This window comes from Lolium perenne, chromosome 4 (genome assembly GCF_019359855.2).
Source record: "Lolium perenne isolate Kyuss_39 chromosome 4, Kyuss_2.0, whole genome shotgun sequence".
Lineage (NCBI taxonomy): Eukaryota > Viridiplantae > Streptophyta > Magnoliopsida > Poales > Poaceae > Lolium > Lolium perenne.
In genome coordinates, this window is record NC_067247.2 from 125,257,961 (window position 1) to 125,283,254 (window position 25,294).

Consider the following 25,294-nt stretch of genomic DNA (forward strand, 5'->3'; position numbering starts at 1 on the left):
GGGACCTGGGGCACCTCCTGCCCTATGCTCAAAAGTGGAACGCCGCGGACGTCACTCCGGCGACCCGCGGAATGGGCAAGGACCGGCTGCCGGCACCTGATCCTGTCGGGGATCGGTCTTCTGAGGAGCACTTCATGCGGCTCCGGGCAGCCGTAAAAGAGCTTGACAGCGCGTGGTACGATTCCACGAACAATCTGACGGTATGTAGTACTAACTTTCAATCTTTGCCGGTTTCTTCGTTTCCGGTTCTGCTTTATCTTTTCCTTAGTTTCATGCCGGTTTCTCTCTTGTCTATCTTCCCAGTCCCCGAGTTTTGTGGTGAGAGCGCAGCTCTTAGCGCAAAACTTAACTTAAGTTTTTAGCGCAAAACCGGCCTTTGCCCGATCCCGAGTTTCGGGTTAAACATCTTCTTCTTAACACATAATTTACCTTAGAAATGCGCAAAACCGGCACTGCCAGTCCCCGAGTTTCGGGTTAAGAACTTTGTTCTTAGCGCAAAACTTAACTTAGAAACGCAAAACCGGCACTGCCAGTCCCCGAGTTTCGGGTTAAGAACTTTGTTCTTAGCGCAAAACTTATCTTATTTCTTCTTTTTCTTGAACAGGTCACCGCTGACACTCGGAAGGCCCTCTTCGAGGAGCTTTTATGGGAGCACCGGGAGCTCGCTGAGGCACATGACAAGTGCCAAGGTAAGTTTTTCGTTTCACCGGCATCTTTGCTACCGGAAACCTCTTTTCCTTGTGATATTTACAATTTCTGTTCAACAGTGATCCCGGAAGCTTCCATCGATGCTCTCAAGGAGCAGCTCGCCACGGCCCAACGTACTATTTTTTCCTTTCTCCTTTGAACTTGGTTTCTTTTCAGTTTTACTAGTGTAACCTTGCTAACACTCATTTTTCCGGTTACAGGGGAGAAGGATGAGCTCAGCCGGCAGCACCAGGAGGAGCTAAACGCCCTCAAGACCAGCTACCAGGAGCTCAAGTCTCGCTTGATTCAGTCGGGGCTTGACCACGCCAAGGCCCTCAAGGCCGCTGAAGTGACCGCAGCGGCCAAGTTGGACGAGGCTCTGGAGAATGCCTGCAATGCCACTGTGGTGTTGCGGGCAGAGCTGGAGGAGATGGCCAAGGCCCGGAAGGGTGCCGAGGAGAAGGCCGCGCGGCTGGAGGAGGGGCACAAGGAGTGCGATCAGCTGATCCTGCAGACCGACACACTTGCCCTCCGTAAGTTGTTTTCTTTTACACTTTGACTACTGCATACGAGCCTTTTTTCCTTCGACCCCATTTTTGTTTCCGCTATCTTTCCGTCCGGTCTCTCTTCTTCCGGATTCTTTTCTCTCCGGTCTCTTTTTCTTCCGGTCTCTTTTTCTTCCGGTCTCTTTTTCTTCCGGACTCTTTTCCTTAAGCTTTTTCTTTCTTTGCACAGGCCTCTTTCCGGACTCGCAGAGGTATGCCGTCAAGAAGGTCGACGCGCAGCGCAAGGACAAAGGCCAAGCGGATCTTACCGTGCCATGGACGCCCAAGGACCATCTGGTCGCGCTTAACGCGCGGGTGTCCCATATGCGCTGCATAGACCGCAATCTTTCGGACATCCCTGATGTAGCTACCCAGCTATACAGGACTTTATGGCCTGGCGAGGAGGTGCCGGACACCTTCTCCCTCATCAACGACCGTGCGAAAGGTGCCGGCAGGAGGATCCGCGAGTGGCGTTGCTCGCTGCCCGCGCGGGAGCGGACTCCGCCCTCCGCGTCGCCTGCTCCTGGTACCCGGAGCTCAATCTGGACGCCCTTACCGGCGTGCGCGAAGGCGCAGAAACGGATCTGGACCCGATCCTCTCCGCCAAGCGGCAGGATCGCGCGTACCGCATCGCGGAGTATGCCGACATGCGCACCTTCATCCCTCCCCCTCCTGGCGTCACGGATTATCTCGACGAGGAGGAGGGTGAAGCCAAAGAAGAGGTCCTGGGCGATGCTGGTGCCGGCGATGCTCCTCCGGAAGCCCCCGCTGCATGATGATTTCCTTTGAAGTGTTTGCTCATTATATCTGTTGGTCCCGTTGCTTTAAGACAATATCTTAAATTCTGCCCCGAATGCCGGGGCTTATGATGTAAAACTTAAGTTTGCCTGTGGTTGTGCTACAACATTTCCTGCCGGTAAGTTATACCGGTAGCTAAGTACTTATGAGTTTGCCTTAGCATATTTTGCTTTTGGTTCCGCTTTTATCCTGCACTGCAAAGATTTCTCAATTGCTTCCGCATCCAATTTGATGCATACTTGGTTCTTTTGCCTTGGCTCTGCCTGCCTTCTCTGGGCGTTCTTTGGCGTATGAGCACAAGGTTCTTTCACCAAACAAGCATCTTCTTGAACTTAGAAATAACTTTGAAATTTTGCAAAAAACCGGTTTAACCGGGGTTAATTAAATTTTTCAGATTGTTCTTTCCTGCTCTCCCTTTTCGCAGTTCATGTGCTTATCCCCTACCGGTTTATCTTGCTTGCCATGAAGCCGGTTTGCGGACAGCAGCAGAGTCGAAGACTCCGGTAGGATTTAGCACACTACTAAACCGGAAAGAAAAACATTCAATAAGCAACCGGTAAACTGAAAAAATAGACAAGTTACATGCAACTTAAGTTGGGGTAGTCCCCGAGATTCACTCAAGGTTCCGGCATCTTTTATTCATAGCATATAAGGTACAAAAAGGAACTTCTTACACCACCACTTCAAGAGTAGAAAGGACGCAACAGAGCTACGTTCCATGGACGCTTGCTCTCCTCGCCGGACTCCGTCCGCCTTTCCTTTCTTCCATTCCTGTGCATCTATCAAGTAGTATGCATCATTGTGAAGCACCTTGCTTACAATGAAGGGACCTTCCCACGGTGGCAAAAGCTTATGCCGGCCTTCAGTGCGCTGCACCAGGCGAAGTACAAGATCTCCTTCCCGGAAAACTCTTGGGTTAACCTTCCGGTTATGATAGCGTCTTAGGTTTTGCTGGTAAATGGCTGTTCTTGCCAAAGCCATCTCACTTGATTCATCTAGCAATTCCACATAGTTTTCTCTGGCCTCTTTGACCTCTTGCTCAGTATAGAGATGTACCCTTTGTGAATCATGGATGATATCGGTTGGTATCACCGCTTCGCTCCATAAACCATGAAGAAGGGAGTGTATCCGGTAGACCGGTTTGGAGTTGTTCTTATACTCCACAAGATGCGATGGTAGCTCATCGAGCCAACATCCCGGTGACTTTTCCACCGCATCAATGAGTCTAGGCTTGATACCGGAAAGCACCAAGGCATTCATTCTTTCTACTTGGCCATTGCCCTGTGGATGTGCCACTGAGCACAAATCCAACCGGATGTTCTTTTCTTCACAGAACCTTTTGAACTCACCTTGAGCAAAGTTGGTTCCGTTATCAGTGATGATGCTGTGCGGGTATCCATACCGCAAAATGACATCTTTCAAGAATTTCACAGCTGTATGCCCATCACACTTTGCGATAGGTTTTACTTCCAGCCACTTGGTGAACTTATCCACCATGACCAAGATGTGAGTCATGCTGCTTCTTGCAGCTTTGAATGGTCCAACCATGTCAAGGCACCAAACAGCGAATGGCCATGTTAGCGGTATTGTCTTTAAACCGGATGCTGGGGTATGGTTTTGCTTGGCGTACCTCTGGCAGCCGTTGCATTTTCTTACCAAATCCTCAGCGTCCTCCAAAGCAGTGGGCCAATAGAACCCATGCCGGAATACTTTTGCTACCAAAGCCCTTGATGAAGCATGATGCCCACATTCTCCTTGGTGAATTTCCTCAAGCATTTCTTTTCCTTCCTCCGGTTCCACACATCTTTGAAGGACACCGGTAACGCTTCTCTTGTACACCTCACCATTGATGAATGTGTAAGCTTTGGACCTTCTTTGTATCCTCCTTGATTCATTTTCGTCGGTAGGCAAGGTGCCGCTGATCAGGAATTCCTTAATAGGTTTAACCCATGATGGTATTTCTCGAACCAAAAACACCGGTGCATCTATCTCCATGCTATCTACCAGCATCGTTTCTTCCGGTATGGGTACAAAGAGTCCCGAGCCTACCGGAGCAGTCCCGGGCTTGCCGGAGCAGTCCCGGGTTCCCTTCATCGATATCCATGGCTACTACGTGTGACTCGGTACAAAAATTGATTCGATTCCGGGCTCGGCTTGATCGATGGCACTCTTAGGTGAGCCAAAGCTATTCCGGGAGGAATTTCTTGCCTAGATGAGCCCAACTTGGACAAAGCATCCGCGGCTTCATTTTCTGCTCGCGGCACATGGTGAAACTCACATCCTTCGAAGAATCCGGCAATCTTTTGCACGTGAAACCGGTACGAGGCCATGTTGGCGTCTTTTGCATCCCAATCTCCCGAGCAACTGCCGTACCACAAGGTCTGAATCGCCATAGCAAATGATCCGGTGTGCACCGATTTCTTTTGCGACCTTAAGCCCATGGATCAAAGCTTCATATTCAGCGACATTGTTCGATGCCCTGAAATGTACTTGCAAAACATACCGGAGGTGGTCTCCTTTTGGTGAAGTAAGCACCACACCGGCACCTAGACCTTCCTTGAGCTTAGATCCATCAAAGTGCATCTTCCAGTATTCTATCCTCTGATCTGGCGGTTTGTATTGCATCTCCGCCCAATCAACAAGGAAATCAGCCAAAGCCTCGTGATTTTATGGCATCTCTTCTTTCATATACCGGCACGTACGGTGATATCTGGATCGCCCATTTTGCAATCCGGCCGCTGGCATCTTTGTTGCACATGATGTCGGAAATTGGTGCTTCACTCACCACCTTCATGGGGTGCTCCTCAAAGTAGTGCTTGAGTTTTGTGGCGGCCATGTACACGCCATAAGTCATTTTCTGGAAGTGAGGGTAGTTTTGTTTTGAGAGGGAGAGCACCTCGCTCAAGTAGTATACCGGCCTACGGACGGTTTTTTCTTCCTCTTCTCTTTCAACCACAACCACTACACTCACAACCCGGTTTGTTGCTGCTATGTATAACACATAGGCTCCCTTTCTAGAGGTGAAGCCAGTATGGGTGCTGTGGCTAGCATCGTTTTTAGCTCCTTAAACGCTGCGTCACGAGGGGTCCAGACGAACGTGTCAGATTTCTTCATGAGAGCATAGAGTGGCAGAGCTTTTTCTCCCAACCTGCTTACAAACCGGCTCAGCGATGCCAAGCTTCCGGTAAACTTTTGCACATCTTCTAACTCTCGAGGGATAGCCATTCTTTCTATCGCCCGGATCTTTACCGGATTAACCTCTATGCCCCGGCTTGAAACCAGGAAACCGAGCAGCTTGCCGGCGGGGACACCAAAGGTACATTTTGCCGGATTGAGTTTCATCCGGAACCGCCTTAGGTTATCGAATGTTTGCCGGATGTCATCGATTAAAGTGTTTTTTACCTTAGTTTTTATCACGATGTCATCCACATAGACTTGCACATTTTTTCCAATTTGATCAAACAAGCATTTTTGCATACAACAATGGGTACGTTGCACCAGCGTTGCGCAACCCAAAAGGCATAGTGACATAGCAATAAGCCCCGTGCGGGGTAATGAACGCAGTTTTTATTTGATCTTCCTTTTTTAAGGGAATTTGGTGGAAACCGGAATAGGCATCCAGGAAGGACAACAACTCACACTCAGCAGCTTGAATCAATCACTTGATCGATTCGTGGCAAAGGAAAAGGATCTCTTGGGCAAGCCTTGTTCAGGTTGGTGTAGTCGATGCACATGCGCCACACCTTCGGAGCTTTTGCCTCCGTGTTCTCATCTTTCTTCTTTTCAACCATTACCGGATTGGCCAGCCACTACGTGTGCGTGACCTCCACAATGAATCCGGCAACAAGCAGCTTGGTTACTTCTTCTCCTATGATCTTTCTTCTGTCTTCAGCGAACCGACGCAGTTGGTTGCCGCACCGGCTTGGCATCTTTCCGGACGTTTAGAGAGTGCTCAGCCAGCTCCCTCGGAACACCTACCAAATCATCGATTGACCAGGCAAAGATATTCCGATTCTCACGGAGGAAGCCGACGAGCGCGCTTTCCTATGCTTGATCAAGGCCGGCGCCGATACGAACGGTGCGCTCTGGGTAAGCCGGATCCAGCACAATGTTCTTTGTTTCATTGGTTGGCTTGAATGCCGGTGTGCCCATGTTTTCACTCATTGCCGCCAAACTCATTTGTGAGGATTGAGCCAGCGCAACAGCTGTCTGCATTCTTTTCTTTTCCTCCGCGATCACCAGCGATTCTCGCTAGGTTTGATCCGCAGATGCGATTTCAGTGAGATCTTATAGTTTCCCACCACGCCAATGGCCCACGAGGTGCCGGCATCTTCATCTTGAGGTAAGCCGTATGAGTGGTGGCCATGAAAGCAGCCAACGCCGGTCTCCCCAAAGAATGCATGGTAGGGACTGTCCAGATCCACCACCTCAAACTCCAGATTTTCCACCCGGCAATTGTCACGTCCTCCAAATGCCACGTCCACCCGAACTTTTCCTATCGGGGCACGGGACAAGCCAGGGACGATCCCATGGAACGTTGTGCGCGTTGGCTGAAGCATGTTTTCTCGTTATGCCCAGCGTTTGCATGGTGTGCTTGTACATGATGTTGATGCTACCGCCAGTGTCGATCAGCACCTTGCTGAACTTCACTCGAGTTGGCGGCCCTTTCATGATCGGGTCCACAACAAGAGCATATCCACCCGGATTCGGCATGATCTTTGGGTGATCCTTGGATGACCAGGTAATTTCCTGATTGGACCACATCATGTACTTGGGAACTGCCGGCATCACGCATTGACCTCCATGGAGCGCCGGTGTACACTTTGCCGGTCTGTTGGCTCGTTGACAAAGACAACACAGCACAGATGCGGATCTTCGTAAACATTCCGGCCTAAAGGTGCCGGTGGAGGTGGCTGGTTATCATTTTGCTCCACCCGGTTAACTTGTCGGTACCGCTGCCGGTTTGGCTGCACCGGTAAGGCGTTTGCCCGGTAAGTGGTGGTGGTGGCGGTAGCTGTTGTTGCTGCCGCGGCATGTCTTGCGGTGGCCGCGCATCTTTCACCTGTTCCTTTTTGCATCAAGTACTTGGTCCAGGTACAATCCTTCGTCGAGATGGTTTGACGGATGTGCCGGATTCGGCGTGTGCCACCGGCAAGGTTGATCCATGGCAGCTTCCATGGTGTATTTCGCGGGTTCTTGCCGCTTCTTCTTACGGACCTGTGGTTTCTTTTCCACCCATTGTTTCTTAGGACCCGCCCATGGCTGCGATCCGGTTTTTTGCCTCCTGGTCGTCGCTGGCCTCAAAGTTTTCCTGCACAGCAAGCAACTTGCTGCGGACCGTACCTTCGATCCGGAAAATCTTCCCTTCTTTTGTTATTCCGTTGTCCCGGTGTTGTTCGTGGCGCAGCTGTTCCGGCTCCGGTTGACCGCCGGTTGCGTTGGGTCTCCCAACGCATAGCTATCCGCCACACGTATCATCTCTGCTAACGTTGTCGGCATGTTGCGCCGCAACTTTTGCCACAACGGTGAACCTCTTCTGCATCCACCGCTAAACCAAGCAATGGCTTGTGCCTCGATCACCCCCTCACAGGAGTTCCTTGTGGTGTTCCACCGGGCTAGATAATCCCGGTCTGCTTTGCTCGGGCGCTGCACGCACAGAGCAAGTTGCTGCGGCCTGTTTGGCCTCGATAGGTGCTGCTGAAATTGCTCACAAAGGCCTCCTCAAAATCCAGCCAGCCATTTATGCTTCCTGCCGGCAAGTTGTTTAGCCAGATTCTTGCCGGTCCAACCAAAAACGATGGTATGATCCTCACGGCCCAACGCCGGTTTCCTCCTCTGCTACGGTTCCTCCACCGCCTGCAACGTATACCGCGGTCACGTAATCCGCGAGCCAATCTTCCGGCTTCGTGGTGCCGTCATACGTCTTTGTGTCACGGGGCAACATAAAGTTGCGAATCGGTGGTTTTTCTTTCATGATCCTTGGGCCAAAACACTTTGGACCTGGAGGACCTTCCTCCTCGATCATTTCGACAAGTATACTCTATCCAGACGGTGCCTCGCATCCCGTTCCGGTAAGTATCTCTCTCCTGTGCGTTCTCCCAATGGGTTCCGGTATGCTGCCGGTCTCGTGGAATCGGCTTCATCGTGGACATTCCGGTACCGCGGCCCTTGCCTGCCGATACCTTGGGGGATCTATTTCCTCCTCCTCGTACGCTGCCCTTGCAGCTCGATAGTTTTGCCCGGTCTCATATCTACCGGCATGATTGTTTCCGGCATAGCCTGCGGCGTAGCCTCGCTCGCCCCTTGGCTTTTTCTACCGGCATCGTGTTGCCCGGCTTGTTGCTTTCCGGCAAGAACCGGATCGTACATACGATCATTCGCTGCGCATTCACTTCTAATTCTCTCCTTCTATCCGGATGGGGGGACTAATCCTGCCCATCGGAATTGCAACCGGCAGTCTATGTTGAACGCGCGGAATTTGACGCAGCTGCATTGTTCAGCTTAGCTACCGCTCGGCATTTTGCTGCTCAATGGTTTCCAGCAGCTCTCTAACACGCTCTTGCTGCTTTACCAATGGCTCTCGGGCAAGCGACTCGCACAGCTCTCCGGCGGCCTTAGCAGCTTTTATAGTTTTATCCGGGCTGCTATACTTAGGCTTTTCCACGATGCTAACGCATGCAGAGGCGCTCTTGCCGGTAAGAATCTCTTTGCGCAAATCTTGATCTAGGTTGCGAGCTTTTAGCCGGTTTTCCGGCATCCTAGCAGCATGCGCGCTAACAGAAGCAAAGCCATGGGCAGCGTTATACTCACGTACGGTTAGGTTCAGCTCGCGCTGCGCCCTGACGATGTCCTTGCCGCTCTCCAGCATCTTCTGGCGCTGCGCCTCCAGCTCCGCCTGAGCCGCTGCCGGATCGATGTTCTGCGCGATGGGGGTGGCGAGGACGTTCATCGCCGCCTGGAGCGGTGTCTCCGGTGGCGCGGATGATGCTCCCGCTGCGCTGCGCCGCGCTCCAGCGGTGGCTTAGCCGCACGGGTCGAAACCGCGCGACCGGCACCTTCAGCCGCAACCTCCTTTCCTGCACCAGCCACACCGGTCATCATTACCTCGACGCTGCCGGCGGCGCGGCCAGCACAGAGCCATCTTGGCGGGTCCGGTGCCACCAGCACCGGCGAGAGGCGCTGGCGCACGGGGACGGTGCCGAAGTAGACGCGATGGCTGCCGAACTCGATGATGCGGCCGTTCTTGGGGAAGACGCCGCCGTTGGCGAAGCAGCCCGCGTTGTCGTTGATGAAGTCCATGGCGTAGATGCTCTGCACCAACGCGGACACCGTACGCTCACCGGAGATCTCGAGAACGCCCGCCCGAATGTGAACTCCATCAAGCGCCACTTCATGCCCCACGGTGGGCGCCAACTGTCGTCGTGGTGAACGAGCAGATGCCATAGGATGGCTTAGATTGGGGCCGAATGGACGCAAGAGGATCCGGGGGAGGGTTTGCGATCAGGTGGGAAGAGATTCCGGATGGTTTCCTCAAGAACTTGGCCAAGGCCAGAGGTTGAAGAAGAAAGACACAAGGAAGAACTCCCTCTAGATCACCATGTTCATAGATTCACACAAGTTACAGGCTCTGCCTTCCTACATACACGCGTACATACTTGCCCGTGAAGATGGGCTGCCCCCTCTCCTTATATAGGGGAGAGGGTGGCTTAGACTGCAAGAAACCCTAATGGCATCTTTGACTGGACAAACTACTTTACAGAGTTACTGTACAAAGCTACTTTAATCGCTCGTACAAAGCTACTTTAATCATAGATGACACCGGGCCTTCTTTTATCATAGAAGTCGACGTCCCCGGCTTCTTTCTCCGTCACCTCTCTCTTTGGCGCCAGGGCTCTGAATAAAGTTACTTGGCTTAGCTCATCCTTGTCTTCTTGCTCTGAAGAGAATCTTTGACCAGTCCTGCCGACAGGCTCTCCTTTCCGGTATCTTTTATACCGGGTCCCGGCATACCCCTTTGGGGATACCGGCTTAGCCTTGCTCTCCCGGATTCCTACTAGGCTTCCGGCAAGAACATTAAACCGGTATCTCGATGGCTCAAACCATCCGGTTTGGCATGCCTTTGGCATACCGGGGGTTATCCCCCCAACACTATGCGAGGTCCATGTCGTTTGCGATGGACGTTGTCTTTTTCGGGTCTGTCGGGTGAATCTGCACCTCCTTAGAATTTTTCTCGGTGTTGAAAGTTGATTCTTTATTTGGCCTTCCAACGTCTGGCAGCACATCGTAGTCAGTCATACTTCTCGACGCCAGATACTCAGCTTGCATCCCGAAAGTTTCTGATATCCGATGAAAATCCTTATCACACTTATCGGCTAAGGCGAAGCTTCCTTTGACTGTGATTGGTCCCTTAGGTCCAGGCATTCTCCACAACAGGTATGTATAGTGTGGCACCGCCATAAATCTAGCATATGCTGGTCGTCCCAACAGAGCGTGGTACTGCGACGGAAAATCCACAACTTCAAATTCCAGCTTCTCGATTCTATAATTCTCTCAGGTTCCAAACTGAACGTCGAGATTGATCTTCCCCAATGGATAACTTGGTTTCTCCGGTGTGATACCATGGAACCTCGTGTCTGTTGGCTTCAAGTTTGCTAGGGATATGTTCATCTTCCTCAATGTATCTGCATACATAAGGTTTAAGCTGCTGCCGCCGTCTATGAACACTCGAGAGACATCAAAACCCGCAATAACTGCTGGTAAGATAAGTGCTGACTGCCCTGGTCGAGGAACTTGCTGCGGATGATCTGCTATGGTGAAGCCAATATCTTGTCCTGACCAATTAAGATACTCGACTATTGGTGGAGGCATTTTTTCTGCCATGAACACCTGTCGTGAGATTACTTTTTGAGCTCTATTGGATGGCCTTCCCTTCTGAATCATCGACACCGCTCCGTTGGAGTTAGGATCAACGTAAGGTGGTGGTGGAGGTGCTGCCGCTATTCTGAGCTGGTGTCGATTATCTTCTGTAATCGCGGGAGGAGGTGGCAAGTGAATCTCGCTCCTGGGTTCTCGAGGATTTCTCTGTGCTGCTCGAGCGTTAGCGTGCTCTGCCCACCTTAACATTGCCTGGAAATTGCGACAATCTTTCTGCAGATGTCCTGACTGTCTTTTTCCGTTGCTGTCGAGGAAAAAGTGCATCTGACACGGCCCGTTCATCATCTCTTCGGGAGACACGAAAGGCCTCGGGAACCTAGGCCCGCTATTTTGCCTGTTGTTTCGAGAATCGTCTCTATTATCGCTTCGCTGCTCATTGCTTCTCTGATAATCATCTCTATTGTTTCCTCCTGTGTTTGCCTGAAAACCTGCCGAAATTTGTCCTGGAGCGTCATAGTTCGGGTACTGCCGAGGAAATCGTCGCCTCGGTTGATAATTTCGACCACGGTCCTCCTCTGGCGACCTGTGCCGTTTGTTGTGGACAGCATCTTCTCCATCTGCCCATCTGTTTGCTATTTCCATTAACGCGGATACTGTCTTTGGGTTGGTCCTTCCCAAGTCTTCGACAAAATCTCCACGCCTGATTCCTGCGACAAACGCATCTATCGCTCTCTCGTCAGATATATTTTCTGCCGAGTTTTTGATGATGTTCCACCTTTGGATATATTTTCTCATTGGCTCGTCCGGCTTTTGTCGACATGCTCTCAACTCCTCCAACGACGCAGGTTTTTTGCATGTGGACCGGAAGTTCTTGACGAACACGTCCTCGAAGCTTTCCCAACTGTCGATAGATCCTGGAGGAAGTTTCTTTATCCAAGATCGTGCGGCTCCACTCAAATGCACCTGGATGCTTTGCATAGCTGTTGCCCTGGTTCCTCCTGTGAGCTTCACCGTCTCGAGATAATCAACTAGCCAGTCCTCTGGATCTTGAAGGCCGTCGAATTTCTTGAAGTTGTCAGGTAACTTGAATCCTGAAGGGACTCGAGTTTTTCGGACTCTCCTCGTGAAGCACGGCAAGCCACACATATCCTCATCGTTAAGCTCTGGGGATTGCCGATGTTCCCTTCTGCTTTGCCGCGCTCTGTCGACCCTTGCTTGTGCTGTCGTGTCTCTTGCTCCACTTGGTCCTTCATGGGCTGCCGCTGCTGCTGCTGCAGGTCGTGGACTATTTTGCCTTGCCGCTCCTTCGGGAGGCGTTGATACAAACGCTGTCCCCATAGCTCCAACTCCTGCTATCGCCATATTGTATAATGTTTCCCTTGGATCTCCTGGAGGTGGTTTAGATGCGAGGATAAAAGCATGTGTCGCCATATACCCAGCCTCTGGTGTCTTAGGGATGATGTTTCCTCTTGTATCTATCGACATGAAGGACATGTCGAGGTTTTGGACCAAGTGCTCTCTTTCTTTTTCGGGTATGTGTTGTAACCTTGATCTTGCTCTGTTCCGAGCCTCCCTGTGGCTATCACCCGAAGTTCTAGATTGTCGACTCAGCTCCGCCCTTCTCCTGCTGGATGCAGAAGCTGCCTCCTTTCTTCTGTTTAACTCAGCTGTCTGTTTTTCCAATTCTCTTGCAGCTCGTGCGAGCCTATATTGATATGCTTGTAATTCCTCTGGCGTGGCTGTGGTAGCCATTGGTTCTGAGCCGTCCATAGCTCTCGCTGCTCTATCCCATGCTGCTTGCGGGAGTTGAACTCTGTGTCGCGGCTGTGGCCCGACGTATTTATTGCCCAAGCCTCGTCGCAGATCGGAGGGATTGACGTATGGATTTCCCAGATCGTCGAAAGCCTCAGATGTTTCCTCTTGATCATTGCTTGGCTCTCCAATGGCATAAATCTGATGATATTTTGTATTCAGATCTATGTTGGGTTTGGTGACACCATCGTTGAGATTGGTGAAGACCTTGCCCACTGTAGTAGATTTGTCGATGAAGTCGTAACTGTCGACACTGCTTGAGCCATCGCTTATATATGAGTCCGCAGATGACTCAAAATGGGCCTCTCGAAGGTTTGGGCAATACACCTCCGGTCTCCAACCCGTATATGATATTATGCTTCGCATCTACCGTGAGACTGTTGCCATCAGAGTTGGTAATGTTGATGAGATCCATTCTTTTGTCATTGACTTGATGCTTCAAACTCATCTCCGGAAGGGCAAAGGTAAGAAGATGGATGTCATGGATTGCCTGTGGAACCAGATCTTCGGGCGTATGGTGGAAAAGAGGTCTCCTTCCTTTGCTCCCTTCATCATGAAGCTTATTTCTGAGGTGTGGCGTCAGAAATTTGAGGGCGCTATTCTGGAACCATACTCACCCCTCATTGAGCATCGTCGCAAGAACATTCTTATCAAAGATCATGGGCTCCCAGCTCCTTCTGCCTCAGCAGCTCCTTCAGCAGGTCCTGCAGATTCTTCCACTGCTCATGCTCGCCGGTTTGCTGGCCTCAGACTCATTGATGGCTTTACTCCTCATATGGCCCTTGGGGGGCCTCCGGCTCATGATGCGTGTAGTTGACACGTCCGTTGGGAACCCCAAGAGGAAGGTGTGATGCGCACAGCGGCAAGTTTCCCTCAGTAAGAAACCAAGGTTTAATCGAACCAGTAGGAGTCAAGAAGCACGTTGAAGGTTGATGGCGGCGGATGTAGTGCGGCGCAACACCAGAGATTCCGGCGCCAACGTGGAACCTGCACAACACAACCAAAGTACTTTGCCCCAACGAAACAGTGAGGTTGTCAATCTCACCGGCTTGCTGTAACAAAGGATTAACCGTATTGTGTGGAAGATGATTGTTTGCAGAAAACAAGAAACAAGTATTGGCAAGAGATTGTATTTCAGTATAGAGAATTGGACCGGGGTCCACAGTTCACTAGAGGTGTCTCTCCCATAAGATAAACAGCATGTTGGGTGAACAAATTACAGTTGGGCAATTGACAAATAGAGAGGGCATGACCATGCACATACATATTATGATGAGTACTGTGAGATTTAATTGGGCATTACGACAAAGTACATAGACCGCTATCCAGCATGCATCTATGCCTAAAAAGTCCACCTTCAGGTTATCATCCGAACCCCCTCCAGTATTAAGTTGAAAACAACAGACAATTGCATTAAGTATTGCGCGTAATGTAATCAGTAACTACATCCTCGAACATAGCACCAATGTTTTATCCCTAGTGGCAACAGCACATCCATAATCTTAGAGATTTCTGTCACTTCCCCAGATTCACGGAGACATGAACCCACTATCGAGCATAAATACTCCCTCTTGGAGTTACAAGCATTTAATTGGCCAGAGCATCTACTAGTAACGGAGAGCATGCAAGATCATAAACAACACATAGATATAAATTGATAATCAACATAACAAGTATTCTCTATTCATCGGATCCCAACAAACACAACATATAGAATTACAGATAGATGATCTTGATCATGTTCGGCAGCTCACAAGACCCGACAATTAAGCACAATGGGGAGAAGACAACCATCTAGCTACTGCTATGGACCCATAGTCCAGGGGTAGACTACTCACTCATCACTCCGGAGGCGACCATGGCGGTGAAGAGTCCTCCGGGAGATGATTCCCCTCTCCGGCAGGGTGCCGGAGGCGATCTCCTGAATCCCCCGAGATGGGATTGGCGGCGGCGGCGTCTCCGGAAGGTTTTCCGTATCGTGGCTCTCGGTACTGGGGGTTTCGCGACGGAGGCTTTAAGTAGGCGGAAGGGCAGGTCAGGGGGCCACACGAGGGGCCCACACTATAGGTCGGCGCGGCCAGGGCTTGGGCAGCGCCGCCCTATGGTTTGGCCACCTCGTGGCCCCACTTCGTTGACTCTTCGGTCTTCTGGAAGCTTCGTGGCAAAATAGGACCCTGGGCGTTGATTTCGTCCAATTCCGAGAATATTTCTTTACTAGGATTTCTGAAACCAAAAACAGCAGAACAAAGAATCGGCACTTCGGCATCTTGTTAATAGGTTAGTTCCAGAAAATGCACGAATATGACATAAAGTGTGCATAAAACATATAGATATCATCAATAATGTGGCATGGAACACAAGAAATTATCGATACGTCGGAGACGTATCAGCATCCCCAAGCTTAGTTCTGCTCGTCCCGAGCAGGTAAAACGATAACAAAGATAATTTCTGGAGTGACATGCCATCATAACCTTGATCATACTATTTGTAAAGCATATGTAGTGAATGCAGCGATCAAAACAATGTATATGACATGAGTAAACAAGTGAATCATATAGCAAAGACTTTTCATGAATAGTACTTCAAGACAAGCATCAATAAGTCTTGCATAAGAGTTAACTCATAAAGCAATAATTCAAAGTAAAAGCATTGAAGCAACACAAAGGAAGATTAAGTTTCAGCGGTTGCTTTCAACTTATAACATGTATATCTCATGGATAATGTCAACATAGAGTAATATAATAAGTGCAATATGCAAATATGTAGGAATCAATGCACAGTTCACACAAGTGTTTGCTTCTTGAGGTGGAGAGAAATAGGTGAACTGACTCAACAATAAAAGTAAAAGAATGGTCCTTCAAAGAGGAAAGCATCGATTGCTATATTTGTGCTAGAGCTTTTATTTTGAAAACATGAAACAATTTTGTCAACGGTAGTAATAAAGCATATGTATCATGTAAATTATATCTTACAAGTTGCAAGCCTCATGCATAGTATACTAATAGTGCCCGCACCTTGTCCTAATTAGCTTGGACTACCGGATCATCGCAATACACATGTTTTAACCAAGTGTCACAATGGGGTACCTCCATGCCGCTTGTACAAAGGTCTAAGGAGAAAGCTCGCATTTTGGATTTCTCGCTTTTGATTATTCTCAACTTAGACATCCATACCGGGACAACATGGACAACAGATAATGGACTCCTCTTTAATGCATAAGCATGTGGCAACAATTATTATTCTCATATGAGATTGAGGATATATGTCCAAAACTGAAACTTCCACCATGAATCATGGCTTTAGTTAGCGGCCCAATGTTCTTCTCTAACAATATGTATGCTCCAACCATTAAGGTGGTAGATCTCTCTTACTTCAGAAAAGACAAACATGCATAGCAACTCACATGATATTCAACAAAGAATAGTTGATGGCGTCCCCAGAAACATGGTTATCGCACAACAAGCAACTTAATAAGAGATAAAGTGCATAAGTACATATTCAATACCACAATAGTTTTTAAGCTATTTGTCCCATGAGCTATATATTGCAAAGGTGAATGGTGGAATTTTAAAGGTAGCACTCAAGCAATTTACTTTGGAATGGCGGAGAAATACCATGTAGTAGGTAGGTATGGTGGACACAAATGGCATAGTGGTTGGCTCAAGGATTTTGGATGCATGAGAAGTATTCCCTCTCGATACAAGGTTTAGGCTAGCAAGGTTATTTGAAACAAACACAAGGATGAACGGTGCAGCAAAACTCACATAAAAGACATATTGTAAACATTATAAGAATCTACACCGTCTTCCTTGTTGTTCAAAACTCAATACTAGAAATTATCTAGACTTTAGAGAGACCAAATATGCAAACCAAATTAGCAAGCTCTAGGTGTTTCTTCATTAATGGGTGCAAAGTATATGATGCAAGAGCTTAAACATGAGCACAACAATTGCCAAGTATCACATTATCCAAGACATTTTAGCAATTTACTACATGTATCATTTTCCAATTCCAACCATATAACAATTTAACGAAGAAGAAACTTCGCCATGAATATTATGAGTAGAGCCTAAGGACATACTTGTCCATATGCTACAGCGGAGCGTGTCTCTCTCCCACAAAGTGAATGCTAGGATCCATTTTATTCAAACAAAACAAAAACAAAAACAAACCGACGCTCCAAGAAAAGCACATAAGATGTGATGGAATAAAAATATAGTTTCAGGGGAGGAACCTGATAATGTTGTCGATGAAGAAGGGGATGCCTTGGGCATCCCCAAGGTTAGACGCTTGAGTCTTCTTAGAATATGCAGGGGTGAACCACCGGGGCATCCCCAAGCTTAGAGCTTTCACTCTCCTTGATCATATTGCATCATACTCCTCTCTTGATTCTTGAAAACTTCCTCCACACCAAACTTAGAACAACTCATTAGAGGGTTAGTGCATAATCAAAATATACATGTTCAGAGGTGACATAATCATTCTTAACACTTCTGGACATTGCATAAAGCTACTGGACATTAATGGATCAAAGAAATTCATCCAACATAGCAAAAGAGGCCATGCGAAATAAAAGGCAGAATCTGTCAAAACAGAACAGTTCGTATTGACGAATTTTATCGAGGCACCAGACTTGCTCAAATGAAAATGCTCAAATTGAATGAAAGTTGCGTACATATCTGAGGATCACTCATGTAAATTGGCATAATTTTCTGAGTTACTTACAGAGAATTTTGCCCAGATTCGTGACAGCAAAGAAATCTGTTTCTGCGCAGTAATCCAAATCTAGTATGAACTTTACTATCAACGACTTTACTTGGCACAACAAAACACTAAACTAAGATAAGGAGAGGTTTCTACAGTAGTAAACAACTTCCAAGACTCAAATATAAAACAAAAATACTGTAGTAAAAACATGGGTTGTCTCCTATAAGCGCTTTTCTTTAACGCCTTTCAGCTAGGCGCAGAAAGTGTATATCAAGTATTATCGAGAAACGAAGCATCTTCAGCGGGGTTTGGAGTTTTCTCAACCATGCATAGTATATTGGATACATAAGTTTCAGCGGCTCCCTTTTCATTAGTCTTGGGCTTGCTACTCTCATCAAACAAATTTTCAGGAACAAGCCAAGCATAGTTATTTTCTAGTGCATCATTCATCGCTAGGAGCTTACATGGTATTGGTGCTTTGATCTCCCCACCGTCATTAATATTATTAGTGTACTTTATTCTATCCATATCCATCTTTTCAAGGAGACTAACAAAATTGGTATAAGAACCAAGCATATTATATTTAGCAAAGACCTTTCTAGCCTCTCTTGCTATACCACCAAATTCTCTAAGAAGGGTTTCTAAAACAAAGTCTTTCTTTTCCCCTTCTTCCATATCACCGAGTGTAAGAAACATGTGTTGGATTATAGGATTGAGATTAACAAATTTAGTTTCCATCATACGAACTAAAGCAGCAGCGGCAATTTCATAAGTAGGAGCAAGTTCTACCAAGTGTCTATCTTCAAAATCTTCAACGGTACTGACATGATTGAAAAATTCTTCTATATTATTTCTCCCAATTATAGACCCACGTCCTACCGGTATGTCTTTCGTGGTAAAATTAAAAGGAAACATGATGAATCAAGTAAAGTAAATGCAAGTAACTAATTGTTTTTTGTGTTTTGATATAATAAACAAGATAGCAAATAAAGTAAAACTAGCAACTAATTTTTTTTGTATTTTGGTTTAGTGCAGCAAACAAAGTAGTAAATAAAACTAAGCAAGACAAAAACAAAGTAAAGAGACTGGGATGTGGAGACTCCCCTTGCAGCGTGTCTTGATCTCCCCGGCAACGGCGCCAGAAATTTACTTGATGCGTGTAGTTGACACGTCCGTTGAGTACCCCAAGAGGAAGGTGTGATGCGCACAGCGGCAAGTTTCCCTCAGTAAGAAACCAAGGTTTAATCGAACCAGTAGGAGTCAAGAAGCACGTTGAAGGTTGATGGCGGCGGGATGTAGTGCGGCGCAACACCAGAGATTCCGGCGCCAACGTGGAACCTGCACAACACAACCAAAGTACTTTGCCCCAACGAAACAGTGAGGTTGTCAATCTCACCGGCTTGCTGTAACAAAGGATTAACCGTATTGTGTGGAAGATGATTGTTTGCAGAAAACAGTAAAACAAGTATTGCAGTAGATTGTATTTCAGTATAGAGAATTGGATCGGGGTCCACAGTTCACTTGAGGTGTCTCTCCCATAAGGTAAACATCATGTTGGGTGAACAAATTACAGTTGGGCAATTGACAAATAGAGAGGGCATGACCATGCACATACATATTATGATGAGTACTGTGAGATTTAATTGGGCATTACGACAAAGTACATAGACCGCTATCCAGCATGCATCTATGCCTAAAAAGTCCACCTTCAGGTTATCATCCAAACCCCCTCCAGTATTAAGTTGAAAACAACAGACAATTGCATTAAGTATTGCACGTAATGTAATCAGTAACTACATCCTCGAACATAGCACCAATGTTTTATCCCTAGTGGCAACAGCACATCCATAATCTTAGAGATTTCTGTCACTTCCCCAGATTCACGGAGACATGAACCCACTATCGAGCATAAATACTCCCTCTTGGAGTTACAAGCATTTACTTGGCCAGAGCATCTACTAGTAACGGAGAGCATGCAAGATCATAAAGAACACATAGATATAAATTGATAATCAACATAACAAGTATTCTCTATTCATCGGATCCCAACAAACACAACATATAGAATTACAGATAGATGATCTTGATCATGTTCGACAGCTCACAAGACCCGACAATTAAGCACAATGGGGAGAAGACAACCATCTAGCTACTGCTATGGACCCATAGTCCAGGGGTAGACTACTCACTCATCACTCCGGAGGCGACCATGGCGGTGAAGAGTCCTCCGGGAGATGATTCCCCTCTCCGACAGGGTGCCGGAGGCGATCTCCTGAATCCCCCGAGATGGGATTGGCGGCGGCGGCGTCTCTGGAAGGTTTTCCGTATCGTGGCTCTCGGTACTGGGGGTTTCGCGACGGAGGCTTTAAGTAGGCGGAAGGGCAGGTCAGGGGGCCACACGAGGGGCCCACACTATAGGTCGGCGCGACCAGGGCTTGCGCCGCGCCGCCCTATGGTTTGGCCACCTCGTGGCCCCACTTCATTGACTCTTCGGTCTTCTGGAAGCTTCGTGGCAAAATAGGACCCTGGGCGTTGATTTCGTCCAATTCCGAGAATATTTCTTTACTAGGATTTCTGAAACCAAAAACAGCAGAAAACAGCAACTGGCACTTCGGCATCTTGTTAATAGGTTAGTTCCAGAAAATGCACGAATATGACATAAAGTGTGCATAAAACATGTAGATATCATCAATAATGTGGCATGGAACACAAGAAATTATCGATACGTCGGAGACGTATCAGCTCACTCCGCATATGATCCCATGCTCGAGCCCTCTTGGTACACCAAACTCAAGATCAAGGTAAAGAAGACCTTCTGCCTCCAGCTGGATATTCAGGAGCGTATGTATGACGCTTATGTGGCAGAGAAGAAAGCTCGACGCCGTCAGAAGAGCATCATGACAAAGCTTGGTGTGGAAGTGTCTCCTCCAGGATCTGAAGAGAATATCCTTCCGAAGCCTCAGTGGATTTCTGCTCATAGCCAGTGGTCTGATGGCGAGGATGGACCCTCCTATGATGTCGACTCCGATATTGCCGGGGACTTCCTTGATGGCTAGGGACGGTAGCATCGCTCTTCAACCTTTTTGGCATCTTGATGTCAAAGGGGGAGAAGAGTTCTATTAGGTTCGGGATTTGCATGGGAAGTCACAAGCTTTGCGTTTTCTTTGACTCTTTATGCTTGTGACTTATGGTTATCTATTGTTGAGAACTACTTATTATGCCTTATGAACCTTATCTATGTGTGGAGTCATAGGGGCTATCTATTTATGCATGAGACATTATCTATCTAGCTATCTATGGTAAAGACTAAGTGGACTACATGTGGTATGATCTCTAAACTCAACACTTGTCTTTACTCACATATGCCTGTCTCTTCTCAAGTGCAAGTGATGAACTTGTTTGCTACTCTTTATCTTTGCACTTGTTGGTTAATCTTATTTGCTTGAGTATATTGATCCTAGAGTATGTGCTTCTGTTGTCGTCAGAAACCCACCGGCGGGCAGCGACGGGCAACACCGTAGAGCCGGGAACAACCTAGAGCTGCGGCTGGCTGAGGTCCCTCCGAGCGACGGCCCGCAAAGCCTTCTGGTCACACGTCCGATGCTGATTGCAAGGGCATGCCACCTGACCTATACCTGGTCAGGAAGGTGATGGAGATGCCTCGCTTAGTTTCCTGCATGGCATACACGTAAACATTAAATACGAGCCTCGATCGGCTCTCAGGTTATCCTGTGAATCGGCTCAAGGAGCCGATCCACCCATGATTCGTACGGGGTGCACGAATATATGGTGGTCCTGCTTGATCAAGATAAAGCTAATTAGATCTACAACGATTTAGGGTTTTCACCGCATAATCGGATCATCCTACTCCAGGTTGGGCCTCGCGGCCACGCACGGTGATCATAAGCCGATCCTAAACAAGGCCTAAAAACCAACACGAAGTTGATCCCCGGAACATCCTGTTTAGGACTAGCGAACGACACCCTATGTGCCGCTGGATCCTCCCCCCCTTTGTAAGGCCTAACTATTGCTGATATTAAACTAATCCTTGTAGAACAAGGAGCAATCGTAACGGATCAGATCTACTAAATAATGATCAAGCGGGGTGCCGCCCCCACACCTAAGATATGTGTGAGGGCGGCTAGACATGCAAGGGTTGCACTACGATAGCATGTTACGCGAAGAACTATGCTAACCCTAACACATCTATGATAACTACGTTGCTCGCCATCAACAAGGCTTCAGTACGAGCAACGCATGAACAACGTGGAGCTTGTGCTGCCTAGATCGCAAGATGCGATCTAGGCAGCATGTCGCTTACCGGTAGAAACCCTCGAGACGAAGGAGTTGGCGATGCGCCGAGATTGATTTGTTTGGTTGAACGTTGGTTGTTGTTTATTCCATAAACCCTAGATACATATTTATAGTCCAGCGGACTTTCTAACGTGGGAATAATCCCCACCGTACACGATACAAACTCTAACTTTTAATCTAAGATGAAATCTACTATAATTAAAGATACACGGGCAATCCAGCCCAAACTCCTCGTGCGAGGCCGCTTCAGAGATCTTCCACGTGTAATCTTCCAAGCCCATCTCCCTTACGGCCCACCTCCTGATTTGACCAAAATCTGGTGATAACACATGCCCCCCTGGTTTTGGCAATGATAATTCCAAAACCACTCTGTTTTTCCTCTGAAGGGTCATGTCGTGGCAGAGCAGAGCCGTTGCAGTATCCGTCATCATTATGCCCTGTCTTCTCAGCTTCTCTGCAAAATTCGATAGCTCTGGCGTCGTCTCCTCGGAAACTGCAATGGCATTAAATTTCCACCAAGCTTCTCATTATTTAACTGTGCCGATCGATTGGCCCTCTTCATCACCTTCCTCTGTTCCAGCCATCGGCAACAAAAAACCCCCTTCTCTCTCAGCCATGTCTTCTTCTTCCTCCTCTCTCGTCTCTCTCCAATCCTTCTCCTCAAGCGAGCCGGAGTGGAACTCCGATCACGCGCCTGAGAGCAACCTGCCTCTGACCGATGGGGAAGAAGACCTCAAGTTCCTCATCGATGGGGAGCTGATGAGCGAAAGTGAAGACGACCTCCTTTCTTGGGCGAAACCCACCTCCCCCAACGGGAAGGGGGAAGAAGTCAAGGAAGAAGAAGAAAAAGAGGAGGGCGGCCCCTCTTCCTCCGCTAAGCTTCTGCCGGCCAAGCGATTCCGCGCTTGGGCGGACAGCGAAGACGATGATGATGACGAGGAGGAAGAGGAGGAGGATGAATCCTCCTCCTCCATCGGGTATCCGCCGACCAAGCGCTTCCGCTCCTGGGCGGACAGCGAGGATGATGATGATGACGAGGAGGACGAGGCTCCGGCCAAGGGCTGGGGCAGCAGCGACGAGGAGCTTCCTGGGAGCAGCGCCGACGACATCGACGGCGGTGACGACGAGGACAGCGACGACTAGTAGAATAGGACTAGTAGTAGCAGTGCACTAGGCACCAGATCCCTCTTTTGAGAGCCATCGGCTCTTTCCTGTAAAGCCGCTCCTTTGAATTAATGAAAATTGTTTTTTCAATTAATCCAATTTCATTCCTTCTGCCTAGATCCTTCGGCTATTTTGAGAATCCAGTCCCTTTCCTTCTCTTGCAGCGACAGGACGGTCCAAAACCTGTAAAAGCCGACGGCCTCCTTTCCCGATTCCTCTCCATAGCTTCAGTAGCCTTCTTTTGCAACACCTTACTATTTCAGAGAAGATCACAATGCAGGGCCAGTCGATGCGACTCCAATCGGCTCCCAAATCAGAGCATCTACCAAGTTAACTGCCCCCCGAGCCTTAATCAAGGCGAGAATACAGGCGAGGATGCATAGGTCGCTGATCAGCTTTCTTCTACTGAACGTCGATGTTGATGTAAACTTTGAGCATATAGCCAGTAGGTCTTGGTCTTGTGTAACTGTACTAGAGTCGATGGCTGCGCATCGGCTTCGCTTCTTGCGCAATTTTTTTTTTATTTGGCCGATTTTTCTTAATCGGTCCCCAATGTTTCACTGCACGCATGTTTACACACGTTTATCTGCACATGTTCATCTGACTGTATGCCCCCCGAGCCGAATCTACCAAATGACTGCAGATATCGGCTTCTATGGTTAGCTAGGGCAATGCACTTGCACGTCGGCTCCGTAAGGATTCGTGCTGACTTTCATCTGCCGACGTGGCCGCTGCCCCGTGGATCGATGCTGAACACAAGCAGAACACGTGGTGAAGATAATTTTGGCCGATTGCCGGAATCGGCCTCCATATCCATTGGAGCGCTGACTGAAGGTTCTGTAATGTTCCTTCATAATTTCTGGGGCCGATCACAAGGATCAGCCTCGCCCCCGTTTGCTCATCGGTTTGTTCTTGCTACTCGGCCAGGCTGGTGGATAAGACCAGCCCAACCTCTGACTTGATGCGCCTGCTGTCGTCCACCTTGAGTGCATCGTAGAATCGTGGGGCACTAAGTTCCGTCGGAAGGACGAGCACCATGTTCGTACCAGCCGATGTTTCATCATCGGCTTTCCTTTGCTTGGGGCGCCACTCCATTTTCCGTGGACGACCCTCTTCATCCAGGGTCCGCTGAACTTTCGCAGCCAGATCAGGTCGTGCCTTCCTTAAAGTATGCAGGTATAACCTTTCGGCTTCCTCCAGGCCGCGCAATCGCTGAACCCTGCGCTTTTGTGAATGGCTGAGTCCATCAGGGCACCACCTTGGCCGGTGGTACCTGTCTTCTTCTTCTTCTTGTCCCTCGTCTTCGGAATCCTCAAGATCTGCCCACCGAGGGGACTCAGCACGTTTGCTTTGTGGCGGGAGAGGCCCTAAGCGCCTGAACACAGACACGTTGGCTGCCTCCTTCTTCTTCTGGTTGCATTCTGGGCAATTGCCGATTGTGGGCAATCGGCTCATTCCTGAATCCCAGCAGTGTCTGAAGAAGGGGCAGTCCCAGTGCCTGGCGTCGTCATCTTGCTCCCTTGATTTTTCCGTGGCACGGCGCTCGTGCTCCTCCTCATCGCGATCGTGCCGACGATGTCTTCTGGCTTCTCTAGCCAGACGATCTCTCTCATCATCATCGGTGGATCGTCGGCGTTGGTCATACTGACTCACATACTTGTTGAGGAGGTGATCAGAGAGGGGTCGCTGATATCTTATGTTCTTCACTTCTCCCTCTGTGACGTAGCGCTTGCCATCATGACAGAGCCGATCGCGTGGAGCGGCCTCCTCTGTGTCCTTGCTACGAGAGCAGCTGCCCTCGTCTCCATCTTTGCCAGAGTGGTTCCCAGGTCCTACCATGTTGATGCTGAACGAGGATCCTGGCTGGCAACCTTCAGGGTAAGTGCAGTCTACCATGTTAACGACGGGGAAGGGCTGGGTATCGACCTTCATGGCGTACTGGTTGAAAATTAGACGCCCTTTTTCTATCGCCGCTTGGATGTGCTGACGCCATACCCTGCAGTCGTTGGTGGCATGGGAGAGCGAGTTGTGCCATTTGCAGTATGGCTTTCCGTTCAGCTCTTGCACCGTGGGGAATTTGAGACCTTCAGGAATCGTCAATTGTTTCTCCTTGAGCAGGAGGTCGAAGATTTGCTCAGTCTTGGTCACGTCAAAATCAAATCCCCTGGGTGGGCCTGGTGGCTTTACCCATTTGCAGGACACGGGGGTTCCTCCCCGAGTCCATTCAGCCACCGCTACCTCTTGGTCTCCGCAGAACTTCGTCTTCCTCTCGCATCGACCAGGACTATCGCACGCTTGAACTTGTCTTGGTACAGGTCCGGGTGGCGCTGTTCATATGCCGATAGTTTCTGAACCATGTGCGCCGGTGAGGGATAATCGCTTGGGAGGCCATG

At 48.7% G+C, this 25,294-nt stretch overlaps 1 protein-coding gene across 1 annotated transcript; it reads left to right on the forward strand.

Moving 5' to 3' along the window:
* Positions 1-1,008: 1,008 nt before the first annotated feature.
* LOC139839096 (uncharacterized) lies at positions 1,009-20,479 on the forward strand. The gene is made up of 3 exons (XM_071829149.1): positions 1,009-1,220; positions 1,423-1,677; positions 20,289-20,479. Exons 1-3 carry the CDS (start codon positions 1,118-1,120, stop codon positions 20,477-20,479), a joined length of 549 nt encoding a protein of 182 aa, XP_071685250.1. The 5' UTR covers positions 1,009-1,117.
* Positions 20,480-25,294: the final 4,815 nt, after the last annotated feature.